Source organism: Hirundo rustica, chromosome 8, assembly GCF_015227805.2.
Source record: "Hirundo rustica isolate bHirRus1 chromosome 8, bHirRus1.pri.v3, whole genome shotgun sequence".
NCBI classification, from domain to species: domain Eukaryota; kingdom Metazoa; phylum Chordata; class Aves; order Passeriformes; family Hirundinidae; genus Hirundo; species Hirundo rustica.
Window position 1 is genome coordinate 16,615,522 of NC_053457.1, and position 20,950 is coordinate 16,636,471.

At 40.1% G+C, this 20,950-nt stretch overlaps 1 protein-coding gene across 6 annotated transcripts in view; it reads left to right on the forward strand.

Moving 5' to 3' along the window:
* The window catches only part of GBF1 (golgi brefeldin A resistant guanine nucleotide exchange factor 1), a 102,368-nt gene that overhangs the window by 52,155 nt on the left and 29,263 nt on the right, over positions 1–20,950 (forward strand). For 2 of the 6 annotated variants that reach the window (XM_040070768.1, XM_040070769.2), the window contains exons 4-9: positions 7,433–7,564; positions 12,605–12,723; positions 13,356–13,464; positions 13,811–13,871; positions 15,510–15,564; positions 17,006–17,104. In XM_040070768.1, coding sequence (XP_039926702.1) covers positions 7,433–7,564; positions 12,605–12,723; positions 13,356–13,464; positions 13,811–13,871; positions 15,510–15,564; positions 17,006–17,104 — 575 coding nt within the window. Of the gene's footprint in view, positions 1–7,432; positions 7,565–12,604; positions 12,724–13,355; positions 13,465–13,810; positions 13,872–15,509; positions 15,565–17,005; positions 17,105–18,435; positions 18,472–20,950 lie in introns of all 6 variants that reach the window. The other 4 variants (XM_040070773.1, XM_040070774.1, XM_040070771.1 and 1 more) reach the window with 3 other exon arrangements.

Below are 20,950 nucleotides of genomic sequence, written 5' to 3' on the forward strand. Positions count from 1 at the left end.
AGCTCGTGTCTGTTTGTAAAAGCCACAAAACTAGTGGTATGTTCCCAAACCTATCAGAGGCTTAGATCAGCTGTATTTCTGCATCTCTGCTCAGGAGAGAGCAGCTTAGAGATGGGAGGCTTTTACTATATAGTTACATGATTTTTTGCCTTTCATCAGAATTAGTCATGTCCTTTTGGAGATGTTCAGGTCACAGGATGGGAGGAAATAGTCTAAGATTTGTAGCCAAGTCTATTTCTGATGACTTTTAACCTTACTGTGCTGAATTACCCCTCAGCTCCCTTTAAGAATTGTTCTCTTATTTTGAAGCAGTCTTTTGATTACAACCTCTAACCCATTACATGCCAACCATATCTCAGAAAAAAAGTTTGTCAGGATGCGATTATGCCCATCTCTGCTGCCTCCTCAGTGCTAAGAAATAAAAACAGAATTAAACAACTTCAGCTTTTGAAACCTCATATCCAGATGCTCAGCAGTCTTCATGACTGGCATTAGAAATTCAAGGTGGAGCAAGTAGTCATGTCTGTACTTTTAAGTCTATCCGAATAGAAGCCATGGAAGTTTGCCTCCTGTGTAGTTCCATACTTCTGTTGATAACATTTACTTTCCTAGCGGTTGAAGTGAGTATCTTCTGCTTCTCATAATACCACTCTAGAACAGAATACTACAGCTGGTGCAAAGCACTTAAAGTAACAGTGGAGACACAGCTGGACTTTACAGCGTCATTTTGGCAGAAGATACTCTAGCAAGTACCTGCTTATGAAAAAATGCCCAGGAAATTTTAATGGTCAGTCAGAACAGCTGAATTTGAAGCACAGCATCAGATGAAACTCCTTAGAACTAATGGCTCACGCTGGTGGCATTGTCAGTGCTTCTGCTTCCCTAGTAGATATAAATAATTCCATAGAAGACAGTATTTTGAGTTTATGCTGCCCTTACCAAAGAATTATAAAGGGTCAAAATACTCAGTATGCATTCTGTCATGCTTCCCCAAAATAAAAATCTCAGTTCTGACGGGTACTTGAGATCTTGGCACTATGGAACAATCATTTGTTAAAGTCATGTTTAATGAAAGGGAGATAAACACATGAAGCTGGAGTGTGACAAATGAAAGCATTTGTGCCATTGTAATGAAATTAGGCAAACAGAACAGGCTTGACATCTCTGGGTTCCCCTTGTCAAACTGCATTTGTAATTCCAGCTTTGCATTCATGTGTGGCTGTGAATGGCACTGTTTCCCTCTTGACTTGGTGGGTTGGGGCCCCTGAATGACCACTTTAATTCACATGGCATTAGCTTTGAAGAGTATATTTTACAGAGATCCTTAGAAAGGGATTGCAGTTGATTCACGCTTCTCCTTCATTGGTTTGAATATCCTTGATTTTCAGCCTGCGTTTATGTTTATTGTATGCAAAGCTTTTGATACCATGTATTATAATGAAGTATTGATTTCAGAGATGCGCAAAGCTTGCTTCTCCCCGTGGTGTGTATACCATATTGTGCAATCCCCACAGTATTTCTGTTGTTCTAGAAACTAGGATGTAAGCTTTTGGCTCCTCAGCTTCTCCCTAGCTGGCAGAATCCTGTTTTCTTTATCTATTAAGAGCTTAGATTAGGATAAGACAATGATATTCTGGGGAACCTAGAGAGAATATCTGGTGGCTTTTGATGACTTCTTGTTTATGAAGTTTAGTGGACAACGCCATTATTTTCAGGAAGGAGAACTAGAGCTTTCTCTCATAACACTAGCTGCTAAGTCAGACTGTATAGGTGGCAATCTGTTCTCCTTTCAGATCAGAAAATATCTACAAATGGGCTCCCAACTGCACTGTGTTGCAAGGGCTAGTCTAGAACTTTTAAGAAAACAAGATGAAAGCAACAACTAAGACCCCCTTGTAGGGGAGAGATGGCAGAGGGTTCTTGTCACTTGAAACACTGTACCAGGGCTGTGTGGAGCAGAACATATGCTCAGGAACAAACGAGTGTGGATCATCGATGGCATAGCTTTTTTACACTTGTTATCCAACATTTATTGGCCATTATTGATCTGGGGTTAAATGTCAGAGTAAATTTGCTACCTGGAAGTCAGGGTATGTCTTTTAATTCAGGTGCAGAGTGACATGTGTTCCGGTCAGTCTGGAGAATTTGTTTTTGGAGTGGCGAAAAACATGCTCCTCCTCTGTTTATCAGCTGTAGAGCTGCTGTAGTTGCAGTTTTGCCAGGGCGTCTAGAACCAGTGTGCATATCCTGTTCTGTGCCTGTTACCTAGAGACTCTATGTAAAGCAAATTCAACCTCTTCAGATTTTTAGAGGAGCAAGTTTCTATAGTTCTGTTTGCTAGATTTGTTAACTTCTAAATTAAACAGCTGATAATCACAGGACTAACTCAAAAGAATTTCTCATTTCCGTGCAATCCTGCATTTTGACCTGGCTGAGATTAAGCCAGTACTTATTTCAGCAGTTAAAATGTTTATGAAAATCTGGAAAGTGTGACCACTCCATACTTTTAGATGGTTTTAAAAGGCAAGTACGCCTTTGTCCTTTTTCGTTGTAATTTACTCAGTCTGACTTGCTCATTCAGACTGCAGGGGCTTCTCATCCTTTGAGTGAAAAGACACAATGTTTTGATGTTTGTTGGGCGAACTGAGAATAAAGTGCACGTCATGTAGGCCAGAATGGCAGTGTTTGCAGAAAGTGGGTTTTGAGGATGACCCGGGAAGCACTTGCCATTTTCTGTGGCATAAACAGATTGAGCCCTAGCGCAAGAGCCCTGAAAAGCTGCAATTTTGCTCTGTTACAGTGTTACCATTTTCTTTTTCTCACCTTAAGAAAAGAGAATGCCTGTTCGTTGTACAGTTCCGTTTGCAAGCAGGGAACATAATAGTGCACGCTCAAAGCACTGCTGTCGTCTGAGCTCGTCTGCCCTGGAGAGGTGCGTGGGATACAACTGAGACAGCCTTTCTGAAGGCTGCGCCTCAAAGGCCAACAGCTGCTGCAGAAGAGGAGTCCAGGTCATGTGGTTTGGGTTGCAGTTGCCTGTCCTCGGGACAAATGATGTTGAAATAACTTGTCATAAACAATTTCTTCTTGTTCATTGACTCTGATTCGGAACGCATAGCCGATCCTGATAAGAGTCATTCAGGAGTGAAGAGTTGAACTGCCAGAGAAAGCAGCTTATGTGAGCGTTTTAGATCAGGAATGTGCCAACAGTGTGCTAACAATAAGAAAACTCGTCCGAGGGGGACCTGCTCCTGCACTTCAGGAGAAAAGGGACGCCGGAGGTCTGATGCAGTTTGTTTGCTGAAGTGCCAGAATGGCTGGATGGGATTGCTGAAATGGGAGTTAGGTGCTTAAACATGAATTAGTTGATTAAATATCATTATAGACATGTGTGTCTAAGTGCAAATAATCCATAGGAAGAATGAAGGAAGGCGCTATGGTCTCAAAGGAAGTGTCCTCATTAAAATTGCCAGCCTGAAGAATTGGCTTTTTGCTACATTACTTAAGATACTCTTTCCCTTCTTCTCCATTTCCATGCACTGTTTTAGGCTAGCTGAGCATTTCTGAGTGTTGTGCTGATGCTGGTGTCCGCTTGCTTCTCTGAATTTTGTTGAAAGGACCTGAGTGAAAACAATGGGAAGTGCTTTCCAGCTGGTCCCCAAAGCAGACCAGGCTCTTCATTTACGCCTACACCATGTTTTAATATAATTTTTCCCTGGCTTTGAGTAGATTTCAAAGGAAGGCTGCTAGAAGGAATCCCTTGTGAAATTTTGTTCTCTTTGTGGATAGTTATTCAGTTTTTCCTCTTGTAATACCCTTGGCTGAAGTCATGCTTGCAGGTTTGGTGGGTTTTCGGTGAGTTTTTTGTTTGGTTGTTTTTTTTCCCCAGAGCTGAAACTGATTACTTTAGCAGAGACCCATCCTGTATTTTCTAGTTAAAACACTGAGAAATGTCTCTTGCTAGAAAATATACTTGGAGAAACATCTGTAGAGGCAGTTCTCAGTTCTCTGACTGATTACAGTTACCTTACTTTTAATGCCTGAATCTGGCAGAGTAGGAACCAGAGTTGAAAACTGAGCTACTTTTTTTCTGGAATGCTGTTGAAAACATCAAATATGTACTTCCAAACATTTAGTATATACCTTATGTAGCCTTTGTTTCGTCACAAGGAATTATTAAAGTAGTAAATTATTTCGCTACAGTTTCTGAGGCTCCTAGATATTTTCAGGAGAGCGCAGGATTGCTTTTACAGTTAGGTGATGGCAAGGCTTCTGTAGCATCTCTTTTGTGAAGTTTTAACTTGTTGGGCAGAGCAATTCCCTTTAAAGACTATGGTCCCACCTTACCAAAGGTGAGGTGAAAATTGTGAAAAGAATACTATTCATTTCTTACTGTTCTGTGCCCTAGATCAAACCTGAGTTGTAGTGGAAAAGCTGGCATGCAGTGCACCTTGCAGTTGTAGCTATTGATCCAAAAGGGCTGGCAGGTTTGTTCAGGACACTGCCACCTTTGGTGTACAAGGCTAAGAAAACCTGTTGAGCTTCTGAACTAGTTTCATTGACCTCAGCAGGATTGAGTTAAAAGAAGTATATGTTTGATTTACTGGCTTGTTTGCAAAATTGTCACTGTGTTAAAAATCCAGTAGCTTTAGTAGGTAGGTCGGTGGATTTAAAAAATCCAGAGAGCTTTAGTGACACTTCCACATGCTGAACCTTCTTTAGCCCATGAAAGTAATCTGTTTCAAGACAGGTTACAGCAAGAATAGCTACAGTATGCGTGTTTTTCTGTGCTCCCAAACTTCCCATTGAAGCAAAGGCCCAGTACCAGGATTACCTTCTGCCTTGAAAAGGGAGCTGGTGACCATTGTAAGTCCTTGATGCTTGCAGATGGTGAGAAGAGCTCATTGCAGTGATGAACTGAATACTCCTCAGGTGCAAGCAGTGAGATTGGTGCTTCACTGACATTTAGATCTTTCAGACAGTAGTCCTTTAGTGGGTGAGTCCTGTGCTAAACATGCTCTCTTTTTGTCTGGCATGTTTTTTGTTTTTTTATTTTTAATACCACACTAGAAACTACCCAGCATTTACAGCATAAACCATCAGTTTGAGAGATCTTAATGTAAAGTGCTTTGTTACTGTAAAGTCTGGAATCTCTGAATGTTAGGGAAACTGGCCGAAGTTGTTGTGTAATCAATGTGTGCCTAAGTTAAACCCTAATTATGACAAGCTGTTTTGTAATCTTCATGTAAGTTGCGAATTTCAGTTAGACTGCAAAAGAATCTGATCTTTAATGACATTAAGATTTACAATTCTAATTGAAAGGGAAAACCTGATATTTCCCCTACTCTTGTAAAGAAAATACTATTTATTGTCCCAAAAGATGTATTAATGGAGTGTGTGATGCCCTGCATATCCTCTGCTGCCAAGTGTTTTCATCATCTCATTCTATCGTGCGGTGATGTACATCTGCTGAAGTCCATTTTTCTTACTAATCAAGTTTAGCTTTTTCATCCTGGAACTCACTGGTTTGAATGAGGCTGGAGGAATTGACAGGATGGTAGTCCAGTCTGTAGAAAGGATTAGTTTAGGAAAAGAAGAATTTGAGTTTTGATCCCTAGTAGTCTAACTTTATTGAGTGTTCTCCAAGTGCTTGTAACCAGTCAAGTGTTCTATAAAGCACACTTAAATAAGCATTGATGTAAGTATGTCTTACAATCATCTGGATTTCCATGTGCTGTTGAGAGGTGACACAACTATAATGTTATGCCAGCATATTATCTGACAAATTGGGAAGTTGTTCTTAAGCCAAAAAGGTTGAATCATCATGTTCCTTTTAACCCCTCACAAGTTAGTGGTGTTGGCCTTATTTGAACTGGTGGCTGAAATCTAAGAATCGACATCAGGATTCCCAAAGTCCCTTTTTAATTGCAGTTTCGCTTCAGTTAACAGAACTTTGATGTTCTTCTCTGTGCTCTTAACTTTTCGGCCCCTGTATAGTTTTTCCTCCTTTGCTGTCTTGCCAGAATTTGACAGTTATGTTAACATACTTTCTGACAAACTTCTTTGCTTTGATACTTAAGGCTTCTCAATAGGAACTGTGATAAAATGGAATTTCACTTATCTCAGAATAAGGGGTTTGGGTTTTTTCCCTCAGCAGAATAATTGAATTATGTTGGTAGGTAGAAAAGCAGCAGCTTGTCTAAGGATTCAGGAATTGCAGTCTTTTTTTCTCCCTGCCTCAAAGAAGCTCATATGACACATAAGTTCAATATTTGATTATTTGATTAAGGGTATAAATGCCAGTGATCCTGTGGCACTATTAGCTGTTAGACTTGTTAACTTTTATTAGGAATAAAAAGTAGGTTTCAGCAAGTTGAGCCAAATGTTGTACTTAAATATTTCTGGTCTCAAAGTTATTCAAGTCACTTTTAATGCATTCTTCTCTACCCATGTACTGGCTGTGCTGTGGTTGCCTTCACCTGCTTTTTAATGCTTTTTCTTCTAAATCCCCCTCTGGGGTCATCTTTTCTTGATTTCTCCTGTTTTATTCGTTTGGGTTTGGGTTTTGTTTTGGTTTGAGTTTTTTGTTTGTTTTCCTTAGTCAATTTCCATAGTTCTGCTTATTCTCTTCTGTATTTCTTTTCTGTTCCCAAAGCATCCCTTGATCATCTTGAAAAGTTCAGGAAGCTTGTTAGTTGTTTTTTCTCCAGCTCAATAGCTCAGTGCCTTCTTGTACTGCAGCTTTAGAGGGCATCCTTGCTGGCCAAAACAGCAAGTGGAGAGGAGTGCCCTCTTTAATTGTTTGGTTGAGAGGCTTGTACAGTTATTTTGAGAGCAAGTCAGAAGAGTTTTTAACTTAGGCTATCTTGTGGGGTTTTCCTGTCTCTGCCAAGCAAACATTTAGTGTTGCAGAAATGCTGTTTGTATTCAGGCAAAGAGCTGCAAGAGGTCCAATGAACGTGGTTGTACATTTGTACTCTGCATGTGATTAGCAGTTTTATCTGTAGTAGGACGTTACAGAGGTGGCAGGAGGTGGGATGGGATCTATATAATATAGTTCATGGCTTCACACAATTCCAAGAGTAATAGGAGAATGCAACTAAATCTGCCAGTGAGTTGAGGCAAACATTTAGGCAGCAGTGGCCTCTGTGGTGTTTACAGTGTTCCTACATTCAGATTTTAGAAGGTTCCAGAAATCTGTTTTGAAGATTGCAAGAAAGTGAACTTTACAAAGCATTGCTTTTAAAATATACACTTATACCTATGTGTGTGTGTATATGTAAAAGCAACCCTGACCTTCTAATCAGCCTTCTGAAACTAAGCTAGAGCAGGCTTTTTTTCCTCTGAGATGAAACTTGCTGTATATTTTTAAAGAGGAAGTGAATCCTAAAACAAGTCTAATTGTCTTTTTAAAATTCTTTTTATTTTACAGAGCTGTCTGAAATCGAACCTAATGTCTTTCTTCGGCCTTTTCTGGAAGTAATCCGTTCTGAAGACACTACAGGCCCCATAACTGGATTGGCACTCACCTCTGTGAATAAGTTCCTCTCATATGCACTAATAGGTATGTTATGTGGCTTGGTGGGATTTACCAAAATGCCAGCCAAATGCATCTCTGTGAGCCGAGTCTTTGGCCAAGATACTTGCTTGCAGTCTTAATGTGGAGATTGGGGAAATAAGAAAATTGTCTTTAACGCTGGGGAAATCAGCATCTGCAGTTTCTTAATATCTTACTGGCTGATCTTTCATGGCACTACAGCAGCGTCTGGAGACAGAGCCAGAGCCTCTGGTGTGCCCTGGCTGCTGTGTGTGCTTAGGGCCTGCGGGAGGACTGTGCTGGTCACCCACTGGTTTTTAATGCCCTCCAAGCAAAAGGGCCAGGAGGGGAAGAATACCAGCTCAAATTACAGTGTTGTAACATGCAGAAACACAGTAGGATTTATTTAGTTTTGTGGACTAACATGTCTGCACTCCTGTGAGGATGATTTTTTTGCCCGGTCCCTGACATTGTCCAGTGGTGTGCCAGTACTCTTCACTTTCCACAACTGACGTGGCAGAGACTGTATTGCTGCTACCCAAACTTTCAAATTTGCACATCCTCCTTTCTGTCTGTGAAAGACTAATAATGTGGTCAGTTCCTGTGGCTCAGCTGGCTTGTAACTAACTCATTAGCTGCCTTTCTGGCTGCCATCAATATGTCATCCCATTGTTAATGGTACTCGAGTTTTCTCTGTAAGTTCTGTTAGTACTTTGTGATCATACCTGTGCAAATTACAAAACCTGTTGTCTGTGTTTGTTTATACCTAGTCTCACTTGTGGAAAATAATTTTATCAGTCTTTCTTCCCCTGAGTTCAGATTTCTCAGTTCTTTTTCTTCTACGCATTGTAAGGGAGCACTTTGAATTTTTGGTACTGTTGTTTTAAATATTTACTTCTTTGGAGACAGCATGAAGGCAATTAGAGAAAGAAAGGGCTTTACGTCGGTGCAAATCACTTTTGTGGGAAAGACACAAAACTAAAATAAGCAAAAATAGAGACTTGCAGGAAAAAAGATTTAAGTGTTGGATGAAAATTTAGTGTATGAAGACTTCAGTTAGTGGGTCTATTTGATATAATTAAGTGGCAAAAATATAACTAGAATGATGCAATAATGACATAAGTTCCTAGGACAATAAAGAAATCTTAAAAAATCAGCCTGTAAAACATGTCCCCCTGAAGGATTAAGCAATAATGCAGACTATGACTTTCAGCATTACAGTGAGGGGTAGACTCTTCTTCTGAGCTTTTATGATCTGTATCACATGTCCAGGCAAGTGTCTGCACAGGCAACTGACTACAAACACTTCATTTGAAGCAGAAACAGGAAAAAATGGGGTTAAGAATTTGTAGCCTTTCTCTAGCTACTTGTTGTTTAGAGTGTTAATTGGGTCACTCCAACAAGAGTACATCCCTGTAACTGTTGCTGATTGTGTGTCTTTGTAGTAGACAATGGAAGACTCTCTGCCTGCCTTTTTTTCTGGGGCAGAACCTGTAATCTAAGACCTTCGTTGTTGCTTCAGGTGACATTCAGAGCAGCCTTGTCCTTTGTGCTGCTCCAGATACCAGTTAGACTGGGATTAGTGGTGCTGGCTGAACATCTGGCCAGGTCATGTTGTTAAATGAAAGCTTTTTGGTATTATAATTTCTTTATGTAATATGAGGCTAAAGGTAGTCTGAAGGCTGTTTGCCTAAACATAGGGAATGCTTAAAACTGTTCTTAATGTACAAATGTTTCAAACTACACAGAGCAAGAGAGAAGGATGCTGGCATAACCATGGTAGGGAAATTGCAGTGTAGCATTTATTTATGGTGTGTTTTGGGGCTGCATAATGACAGGTGAAACCAGCACTTTTTAAGAAAGTGACATTAGCTTTGTTTGTTCTGTGAGTGGTTGTTTTTTGCTGCACACACTGGGTTGATAACCAGGGTGCGGTGAAAGGGCCAAACTCATCTGATAAATATCTTTGTTTTAAATGGCTTTCTTTTCCCATTTCCAAAGTATTTCATTGCTAATCCTTGTGCAGTCTCATTGTGTTTTTTATTCTGTCACATGTCAGAAGGTGGTTATCTGTCTCCTTTTTAGGCCAGTATTGCTGAGGGGTATGTTTTAAAACCAGTTAGAGAAAACTAATTCTTGAGTAGAGTTTAAGATTTCTGATTTCTAGTAGTTTGAATTGCAAATTCACTAATGGTATAGTATGCAATCACAGCTCAGATAGATAAAATTACTTGATACATACCATGTGTGTGTGTTTTAGCAGGAATAGTTAGGCTTACAGTGATTATCCTCTGCTCTAAGTACTTCTACAAAAGTTTTAGTTGATAAATTATGCAATAACATTTAAAGTACTAGAAAACCGTGTGGCAATACTAAACTCCCATTGATTTTTATCCCTCAGATTAGTTATTTCCTTGCTCGGCAGTTTTGCAGTTGCTAGTGAGCTGTCAGCCTACTGGATGAGCTCAGACCTTAGCTATAGGAAGACTAATGGCTAAATTTCAGAATTGGGTTTTTCTGTATTTCCCTCAGAAAAAGTATGTGCTCTTTTTATTGTCTACAGCAGCTTCTGGCTGCATTTCTAAAGTTAGCTTTCCCTGATGTTCTTGAAAACTACATATCTGTAAGTAACTGTTGCTCAGGTTCCAGGAAGAGGACTTGCTGTTTAAGAAGTTTAAAGCTGGTTCTCCCCTCTACCTTTTCCATCTCCTTGGTGATTTATTTTAGTTCCATTAAAGGTGTTATTGAGCAGGCTTCTGGCTTTCCTGAATTCCCTCTGGTTCAGAGCCTGGATTTTCTGATTTCTATTTGTTCTTTTGCCCACCTGTTGTAAGACTGCACCTGGTATGAAATGTGTGTATCTAGATGGGGTATCTAGATCTTTGCATTGTAGATGGCAATTTTCAAAGTGTTACTGTGCTCACTCAAACTTCTTGTTAGTGATTCTGAGCAGGCATCGATACATCTTCCCGTACTGTTTTCTCACAAGGGAACAAAGATTTTTTTTTCCGTATCTTGTTTCTGCAAAGTGGAAGTATCTGTGCTTTTAATTGAACTCAAGAGGCTTTATAAATTGACCTGAATTTGTAGTGCTGTTCCAGGGAGCCAGAACTGAAGTAGTCAGGCGTGATGTGTGTTGGGAGAGAGGTGTTGAAGGTAGGGGCTGGAACAGTGGAGCAGTACTCATAGATCTGTTAAAGAAGCATGTGCACAGCTTGCTTGCATTTCCTTTTCACACAGACTGTTTATCCATAACTACAATTAAAGATATCCCTAAGACTAGAGTAACTCATATCTACTGGAAAAGGTTACAGTGAAGTGAATCTCTGCGTCCTGCCTGTGGGAGCCTTTTCAGCAACAAGTTGGTTTTTTGTGTTGATTCCCACTGGGCTGCTTTCCTCTGTGGTTGTTGAGGTTGGTTAACAGTAATGCTCATGTAGGTGCTGGCATTATAACACCACTGGTCTTTGCCTAATTTAATTAAGACAATTCAGAATGAGCCTGCATCACCACTGGTGATTTAAGCTATTACCTCCATGAATAGGAGTGAATGAGACACCAACCTATGACTGATTTTATTGCCTCTGGGTAGAAGAGTAGTAGCTTCTCACTGGATTATAAGCCATTATTGAAGGTATGCAGAGGACTGCCTTTGACAGCCAGGCCTCTTACCTAATGCTTCCCCATATTAGCTTTGTATCCTGTGTGTGCTGCTGCCAAACTAGGTGGAAAGTGACTGATTGGTTTTAGAACAGCCTTCTTGATAGCTCAGTGAAATCTGCCAGGCAAACCAGGAGAGGAACTGCTCTAAACTATATAAGATTTCTGTGTGTGTGAACAATGTCAAAAGTAAGCAAGCTCTGTTCTTAATAGGAATATGTAAGAGATGGCAATGGCAAAGGGTTGTTCCTGTGTGATTTAAAAAAATTAGAATTTATGTGATTCTAAAGTGCACTGATGACATTCATTTTTACATAACTGAGAAATTTCTTATCCTGCAGCCACTCAGGATAAGAGCGTGGTAGAGGCTGCTGTCTCTGGACCACAATAAGGGCAGCTTTCTTTAATACCAAGGGCTTATAGCCCTTCCCAGATGTGAGCGTTACTGGAGACAAAGAGGGAATCTGTGAAACTTCTCTGCGAAGCATATGAGGTCTTTTGTGGTTCCTCTGTCAGCATCATTTTTGCTGGAGTTCAAGAGGCCCCATTGCCAATTAATGAGGTATTAAGCAATGTTTAGGTTGTCTCCTTTCTTTCCTAATGACTGTTTAGGTAGAAGGGTATCAAGATTCTTGCCCAGTGCCATATTGTCTAAGTGAGAATGAAATCAAAGCCAGAGGCAGCTTTTCTGAAGCCACTGTAATGTAGTGCGAGATACAGTTACTAGCAACAATCTCATCCTAAACATTCTCTCAACTGCACCATTGTTTGTAGCTGCAAAAGACTGAAATAGAGAGAATGAGCCTTGATGAATGATTGGAGTGGGAGGCCTGCAACTCTGATATCTAAACTGTGATCGTGTCTGTCTGCTGTTTTCTCTGGGGAAAGCTACTGGTCTGTTCCTTCCCAGCTCTCGTTCCTTGAGAGGGATGTAGAACAAGAGACAATTTTCCCTTCTCAATTTAGTGGAACCTGTTTGGCATTTTCTTCTCATGAGAGTAAATTTTAGGTTCCTTATGTTTAAGAGCTGTTTTTTCTTTATTCCCAAGGAGGCACTGAATGCATTTAATAGCTGATTGTGCTGTATTGTAGGGAACAGAACACAGTCTTAGAAGTTAACTTCTAAAACACAGAGAACCAGTAACAACAGAATTGTAATTATTCTCTTTGTTAAGTTATATCTTTTTGCAAATGTAAGTAGATTCTTGATCTATCTTTCTGAAAGCTCCCAGTTACGAAGCTTTTCTGTTAATGGGAGGTGAGTTATGTTCTCGGGTCAACTCACTACAGGTCACATAAATTGAGGAAGCTGAAGGTCACACAGAATCTCCATGTAGATGTCTCCCCACAGAGGTGGTAGACTGTAGATGGCAGTTCCCTGACACGTATTTTTATTCTGTTATTCAGATCCCAGCCATGAGGGCACAGCAGAGGGGATGGAGAACATGGCAGATGCTGTCACTCATGCTCGATTTGTGGGCACAGATCATGCGAGCGATGAGGTTGTCTTGATGAAAATCCTGCAGGTAAGAGGAGAGAAATGGTAATTACCATAATGGTTGCTGCCTGTTGTGGAACATATCCTGTTACATAGAGATGAAGAGGAGGGAGCAATGTTTTGACTCTGTAGGAGCTTAGTGACAGACTTTATTTTTAAACAGATGGCTCATATACCTGTGGTAAAAGCTTTTCCAAATGAAAATAGTTAAAAGCTTAAATGAAATTATTTTAAAATTATGAACTTGATAATGTCGTGGTGTTGATAAGCCTATGTTGTGCATGATCTATGTTGGAGGGGGGTTAATTAAGAATATGGAGCTCACAAACTTATTTTTGAGAAAAATTCTTTGTAGACACAAAACTATGGAGCGTGTATACCTCTTTGGTTTGTGTGCTTCTGAAGAGACATCTAGTTCCTGAATAATTATTAAATATTGAGTAGCCTGCAGTGTACCGGACCTCTTTTAGAAGTGGGTCAGGGGATCATTCTTGTCCCCTAATTGGCTTCTTGAGCACAGCATTCAGTTTGAAATTACACCAGGAGAAACTTTCTTAGGTTTTCTGCTCATGGCAGTCTTTCTTGAGGAAACCAACCTCCTCTTGGGACTGCACACAAGTATCATTGCAGTGTGGTCCATAGGGGTGCCGTTCTTTGCAGGTGCTGAGGACGTTGCTGCTCACCCCAGTGGGAGCCCACCTCACCAACGAATCCGTGTGTGAGATCATGCAGTCCTGTTTCCGCATATGCTTCGAAATGAGGCTCAGCGGTAGGTTTGTTCGTACTTCTCCCGTTAAGAAGTTGGTCAGGTTTCCTCTGTTGTAGAGCATGCATCCACGGAAAGCTGCTGAGCTTTATATTATTGTGTCTTTCTACAACTTCATGGAAAATTTGTCGGGCGTTCGCGGTGCGAGTTTGGGCTGCTCTTTTCCCCAGCTGTGTAGCGCCACCGTGTGATGCCGTGACCGTTTGCAGTAACGCGGGGCCGGAGCTGGTTTTAATAAATTTGCCGTAATCTCTGTAAACAAGACTCGGAGGGGAGTCTGCTTGAAGAAGCCTCTTGATAATATCACACTGAGTAATGACACCTGTGTTATTTGTTTTTGTCTTCGCAGAGTTATTGAGAAAATCTGCAGAGCACACTCTGGTCGACATGGTGCAGCTGCTCTTCACAAGGTAAACCTGCTTGTGTTTGCCTCAGCATTGCCGAGATGGCCCTCTAAGGACAGAAAGATTCCACACTTCCACTTAAGGGCCCTCAGAAAAATCAGCCAAAATGGTCATTATTTAGAGGTGGAAGGGGATGAAGGATTTGGCACTTTTCTCTAGGGCTGACCCCGTCAGACTGCAGGGAGACAGAGGTAGGGAAGGTTGCCTGGTTTAAGGTGTCCTTTGAGGAGAGATGGACAGCCAAGTAATGAAGAGCTTTAGGATAGAGAACCAGTTTCAGGACAGAGAATGCAAACTTCACTGAAAAAAAGGTGCTCTAAAAAATATAGCTCTCTTTAGCAGAGAGAATAGAAATGGTGTTGAATAGCCACACATTGATTTCAAGCTGAGAGCTTTGACCTCACACATCAAAGAACATTTAAAACTCTTGAAATCGTCTGTCTTGGACAAATGTTCTGCCCTTTTCAGCACCCTTCAGGTAATTAAGGTGATTTCTTTAAAACTTAAGTAAATAATTAACTTCAAGACTGTTTCTCCAAATAGTGAAGTAATCATAAATTTTCTCTGGGTATTGTAAAAAGGAAATTTTTATAGGTACAGATATTCTTCTAGTAGGAAAGGATTTTGGTGAAACTGACAGCTTATGAAACATCATATTTTTTTCTCCCATTGTCACACAGTTCCAATGAGATCTCAGATTTTTCTCCTCTGTGTGTCCTGCATCCGTGCACTGGATGAATGTTGAGCAAAGTCAGAATCAATCTCCTCAAAGAGGAGAGACCACATTACTTTTTCTCCAGATGCATATGTGAATTTTACTTGGTGCTTTTTCATTACTTACTGTGTAATCCTCTCCTCCATCCTTCTTGATAAGGCTTGGAGATGTGCCTGTGGACATTGGGATAGAGATGCAAGGCAAAGGCAGCAACTGCAGGGGTTCATTCGGCCAAATTGCTTTCCAGAAAAAGAAACAGCCAAAGCTGTTCTCCAAGGCTTTTATACCCTCATCAAGTAAAGACAGAATTGTAGTAAAGAAACAGAAGAGAGAGCAGGGTGTGTAGAATTGTAGAGCTGTACGTGCTGTCATTTGGTAGCACAGGTGAGAGCAACCTACCTCATTCTGAGATGGGAACTGCTTATCTCCAAAGATTCAACTTAATGTACACCTGCTGCCCTCCACAATTGTGTTTATATGATGCAGAGCACAGGATAACTGCTGGGGTTTCTACAAATTCAAAAAGAATTGCCATGACTAGTACTAACATGTACCCTGCAAGAGTCCTGGTGTGGATGACACTGACTCAGTAGCTGTTTTTACCAGCATCAGAGAAACCTGTTTTGAACAAATACACTGCTGAAAACATACATTGAAAGAAAAGAGATGGTCTTTACATGGCAGGAAAATCAAGATAGAAAAACAGCCATTAGTAGTAATAGTGTGCAAAGCACCTCTCATCTATACTTGTGTGGCTTTTTTCCCCAGGCAAATTTTGGCAGGAAAAGAAATTAAGAGAGTCTTAGTGAAGAAAACCTAAATTGGGTTTTCTGGTATCTGCAGCATGACTGGAAAGACCAGCCTATTTCTTTTCCCTTCTTGTTAATTCATGTAAGCTTATGTATTTTGGTTTGCTTTTTGTGCTTCAGGTTGCCTCAGTTTAAAGAAGAGCCTAAAAGCTACATGGGAACGAACATGAAGAAGGTAAGACTCAGCACTGTGTTGACTGTTCTGCTCCCGTCTTTGGCTTGCGCTCATTTCTGTTTTGTTTGTTTTCACACTTGTACTTCTTCGTTTCTGCAAGTCCCAGTTCACTGAAAGAGCATGTTTAACCGCATAAATGGACATAGATTCATTAATTCTGTGGGGCTAAGTCCACATAGTCCGGTGGCAAGTCTTTTTAATGATACTGCTGCCTCAGTGAGACAGTCCGGATTCTGGGAACAGCCATCAGCTGCTGTGGGCTAGAAAACCCCAGCAAGTTCTGGGACCTGATGGTGTCATTGTCTGGTTATTTGCTGTCTTCAGCTCTCTCTCCAGCTTCTTTTTCATCATTCTTCATTCACTGCAACTTTAATACTGAGCTCTTGGGATATATTTTTGTCCAGTTCCCCCTGTGTAGAGGGGAAACCTTTTGAGGCTGGTGAAACAGCATGAAAGCATGAAATTGGCTTTTGTAGAAAAAGCTTTGGTGACTTCCAGGGGGGACATCATTCTGTGGTGAACGCCTTAGTTCACGTCATCAATGCCATCTCTATTCGTAGCCAAATCAAAGTAGGCTTTTCTTTATCTCCCTTTCCCTAAATGTACAGTTTTCTGACTGTGGAAATTCTGGATTTGCTCAGCACCACCATCTTGATCAATTCAGTGAAGTTTTTAGCAGCTGGATTCATTATTTCAAATACCATGAAGTGATTGTGATTGTAATATGATTAATGTAGTAATTTCTTATAAAAAAGAGGTCCTATTGAGGAACTACATACATACTTCTATATTCTTTATATTCCATATGAAGAATGTCAATAAAGGTAATAGAGTCTGCTGTTAAGAGCAACAGTATGGGGAAAAGTGCTAGAGAAGAAATAATCACCTTTCAACTTAACACTGAATATGCACTTTATAACTTCCTGTTTTTATTTCAATGAGTTGGGAAAAGGGACAGCATAGGGCAAGAATGCATTTCAGAGCCAGCAGAGCAGTGTTTTCAGAGCCTGAATGTTTGGTTGGAGGAATCTGAAACCTAGTAAAGCTTAGGGCTTTACTTCTTGTGTAGTAAACTAATGTCTGCTTGTTTTCCTTGCTGTGGGAGAAGTCACAGGGTTTGTGATGATGGTAGGTCATTGGACAGAAAGCTGAAAGGGATCAGGCTAATGTGCAGCAGGTGTGAGGCTTTGTCATGGTCTGTGTACAGAAGGTGTGAAGTGGAGGTGACTGCATTGAGTAGGGCTGCCCTTACCAAGTGATGGCTGCTCCCAGCTCGGTTAAGTGATGCTCTGTCTTGTGTCCGATCTGTGCAGTTACCCTGTACTGTCTCTTTGCTGTGCATGCCAGGAGTGTGCCCTGCAGCCTTGCACTCTGCCAGGTTATTCTTCTCTTTGGGTTTAATTTGCGTTGTATAAACCATGCATTTGCCTATCTTTCACAGATTTCTTCAGGTCTCCTCAACAAACTGGCGCTAAGTAGTGGGGAACTGCCCAAAGCCCTGAACCAATTAGAGAGGGTATTGATCTTTAAGAACCTGAAGGTCTCTCTCTCCCTTCTCCCTTCTCACCTTACTCCCCTCTTCCTTCTCTTGTAAACACCACCTGAGAGATAGTTACGTTGTGTGCAGCAGATCTCCCTCCACTCATTTGACACAGCATGGCTTTTGGAGACAGTGCATGCCATGGTTGCTTTGCAGTGTTGTGGCTGCAGCTGGGGCAGGCTCGGGAGGGAGAGACCCTTGTTTTACTGCAGCGTTGAGTGTCTGGGTGAGTGCCACCTAAGACACCATCACAGCATCCTTTGGAGAAAGGGAATGGGAGGGCATAGGTAAGATTTGACTGTGAAAACTCAAAAAAAGGAATAATAAAAAGTGTAGGTTTGTCTCTGAAGTGTTGTGTGTCTTGCCTGTTGATCTTAATTGTGGATGTAGCTCCTCCATATACCTGAGGGGTCTTTTGACCCAGCATGCCTTAAAATTTTTGTAGTCAAGGTGAATCTCTGAGCTTTGTTACTTGGTACAGGGCCACAAAGTTTAATGCTTTCTAAAGTGTTTTTGAAGGACACTGCTATATATTTTCAACATCTTTGTTCATGTTTCTACTGAAATTAGCTACATGTCCAACACAGTATATGCTAATGGGGGATCAGTGCGGCCAAACTGATTTATGAAACAAGTTAGTCCCTGCTAGTTCTCCTAGAAAATACTTCTGAAGAAATACTGTAGGCATGCAGGTTATTTGGTTTGGATCAATCAGCCTGAAAAACTAACTTAGACAGGACTGTTCTTAGTTTTTCATGTTGGTTCATAAACTTAATGTAGCTTTATTTTTTGTCTGCCATTAATGTTACTTAGTCCAAACAGAGCTGAATGGAACATTTAGAAATGCCACTCTTTTGTCCTGTGTCTAAGACAAAATAGTTATACAAAGAGGATAGTTTGAAGGGCAGTGGCTCAAGACTTGCAGATTTATGCAGTTACACAGAGAAGAAAGTCTAAGAAACGTTTCCCTTTGCAGTAGAAAGTGTTCTAGGTAAACATTGGGTTCTGCTATGGAAGTTAGGAGGAAGATAGATCTGCATTTTCACAGATTATTGGGGTGGATTTTGTTCATAGTTGCCTAAGGTACATAAATGCATTTCACCAAATAACCTTCGTTAGTTGTTGCAGTACAGGCAGGTACGTAAATGAGATGACTGGATTGCCTCGGTGTCTCCAGGACTCGGATCGTGGACTGCGTTCTCTCTGCATGCTTTTGTGTCTTGAACGCTACTTGGTGTGCTGACCAGTTCCATGCTGCATCTAGAATGAGCTCGTGTTTTAGTATAATCACTTTAATTACTAATCATTGGCCCCTGCCCTTTTTTCTTGAGGCTTACAGTATCTTATGGAAAAACAAACGAGTACAGGTAAGGTGGCTTGTAGAAAATTGAGATCTCATGGACCCTTTAAAAAGAATCTTGTAGTATTACATTTTTCTTCATTTTCCTAGACCTTAGCTAGGGTTTTATTCGTAAAACCTCATCTATCAAAGGAAGCATTTGGAGTCTTGTAGTCTTTTTCTTCTATAATTTTGTGGACATTTTTTAATGCAAAGGTAACTCAGATAAATGTAACTGAATCTGTAGAGAATTCTCAGATGAACGAACAGTACCTCTGAGCTCCTTCTCTCATTTCTAAAGAATATTTTAAAAATACTAACATAAAATGGTTTTTACCATCAAAAGTACAAGCTTAATGTAGTTTCTAATTATCAAGGGTGTTGATAATTAGAAAACTAATGTAACTCTAATATCACTGAGCATGGAAGAAGGAAGGAGAATTTTAGAAAATGTATAAGATTCAGGATATGTTAATGATCTATTAAATGCCTTTTAGCTGCTGCGTAAAGGCAATGTTAGGTTTAAAATATTAGTGTGTTACATACGATGAAGCTTTCTAGGGAAACTGGGAAAGGCCTTGGAATTGAAGGTAAGAACAAGATTTAGAAATAGTTCCTTTAGTCAAAGGCAAACTGTACCAGTGTTTTTTACATTTTTTTATACTAACATTAAAGGCAAGGAGTCGCAAGGTTAATTTTAATTCAAAGAAAATCCAGAAGGAATGATGTTCCTTTGCTGTCCTTTGATACATGTATTGTTTTAGAATTCCCAAAGTTGGTGCATTTTTATTAAAACAGCATTTAGCCTCTTGACACTGGTGAAATGTTTTTATTAAGCATTTCTGTTTTCTTCTGCAAATTTTTAAAGCTGTGCAATAGTTTGCTTCATTCAAGCAAAAGGAGGTAGCAAAAGAAAATGAGGGAGGGCAGAATTATGTGGGAAGTAGTCCTATGTAGTCCTACTGGGTAATTCTAATAAAAGGATATAAAAGGATACCTGTTTGTGTAGAATATGGAGACTGGATAGTATGAGATGGAAAAGACCTACTGGGTAATCTAATCTCATCTCACCCCATCTACCCCTCCACTCCCTGCAAAAAAAAAACCAAAACAAAACACCCCTGCCACCTCCCCCCCACCCCCCCAAATGAAAACCAAACAAAACACAAAAAAACCCCACTAAAACCCCAACCCTCCCCCAAAAAAATGTAAAAAAACCAAACCAGAACCCACAAAAAATGAAACCCACAAAAAACCATCCCAACCAAAATCCTAAAAAACACTGCAAAAAACCAAAAACTAAAAACAAAACAGCAACAACAAACACAAAAACCCAAAAACAAACAAACAAAAAACAACAACAACAACAACAACAAAAAAACCCCACCACCTAAAAAGTTTGAATAAACTTGATTCTGGTCTAAATGATTTCTAGTCTGATTAAATGTTTTAGAATCTTTGAAAGCCAAGCAAGTCTTCTTGCTTGCCTGACTGCACTGTGTCCCATCCATTTGAAGCTGTTGTAACTCAGTCTCTGAATGAGTACATATGGGCCTGTATCTTATGACCCTCAAGATGGAATCTTGAAAGTTAAAACACAGGACAATAGCAGAGGGTGGATTTTGTGTCTGAGGAAAAGTGCTTTTTTTGAAATGGCTGGTGTTGAATTGAGGTGATATTTGGTGGTGTATGAAAGGGGAGATTAGAAATAGTAATTAAATTGTCAGGTTGCATTGTCTAATAGAACATTTCAAACGTTTGGTGTTTCTCAGGAGCATGGCTGAGGGCAAAAGGAGTGGTACATGATTTGCCTGTATCAGTATCTCAGCTCCATCTTGCTGGTTCAACTTTGCATCCTGCTGCAAGTAACTTTTAACCTGGCAAATAATGACAACAAGATTTATTAGCTAGAAGCGAAGTCTGTTTTGAAATTGTGTGAAACGGACTTTATTTGGTTTTAACACATAACGCTTCCAGCTTTCCTTCCTAAAGAAAGCAGTTCAGAAAAATAAACCAAATAAGTCTTTGGATCTTAATGTGTAAGCTACTGAAAAAGGAGAAAAAAATACAATTATTTCTATAATAGCTGGTAGGTAAAACTCTCTGATCTATTTTGTAGTTTAGCCTTTAATAAATGCAGCTATTGGTAGTATTTAAGGCTCAGATTTTAGAAATTGGCAAGAATCAAAGATAACACATTTTATATAACCCTATGAAGCATAAATAGGAAAGATGAGAGAGCTGATAATTTTGACATGAAAGGATTGTGATCTATAAGCATTGTTAAACATTTTGAAATCTGCAGACTTTTATTTTTAGCTGTGTGCTTGTCATGTAAGTATTGGCCAGAAGCTGTGATTAGAAGATCCTTGCTGCAATATTTGAAAGAAATAACAAGGAGCAAAGTAATTCTGAATCTATTAATTAACACACTCTAGGAAACTGTAGCGCAGCTAAAACCTGGGGATTAGTCATCAAACAGATACAACTTGTGGCGTGAAGAAAAG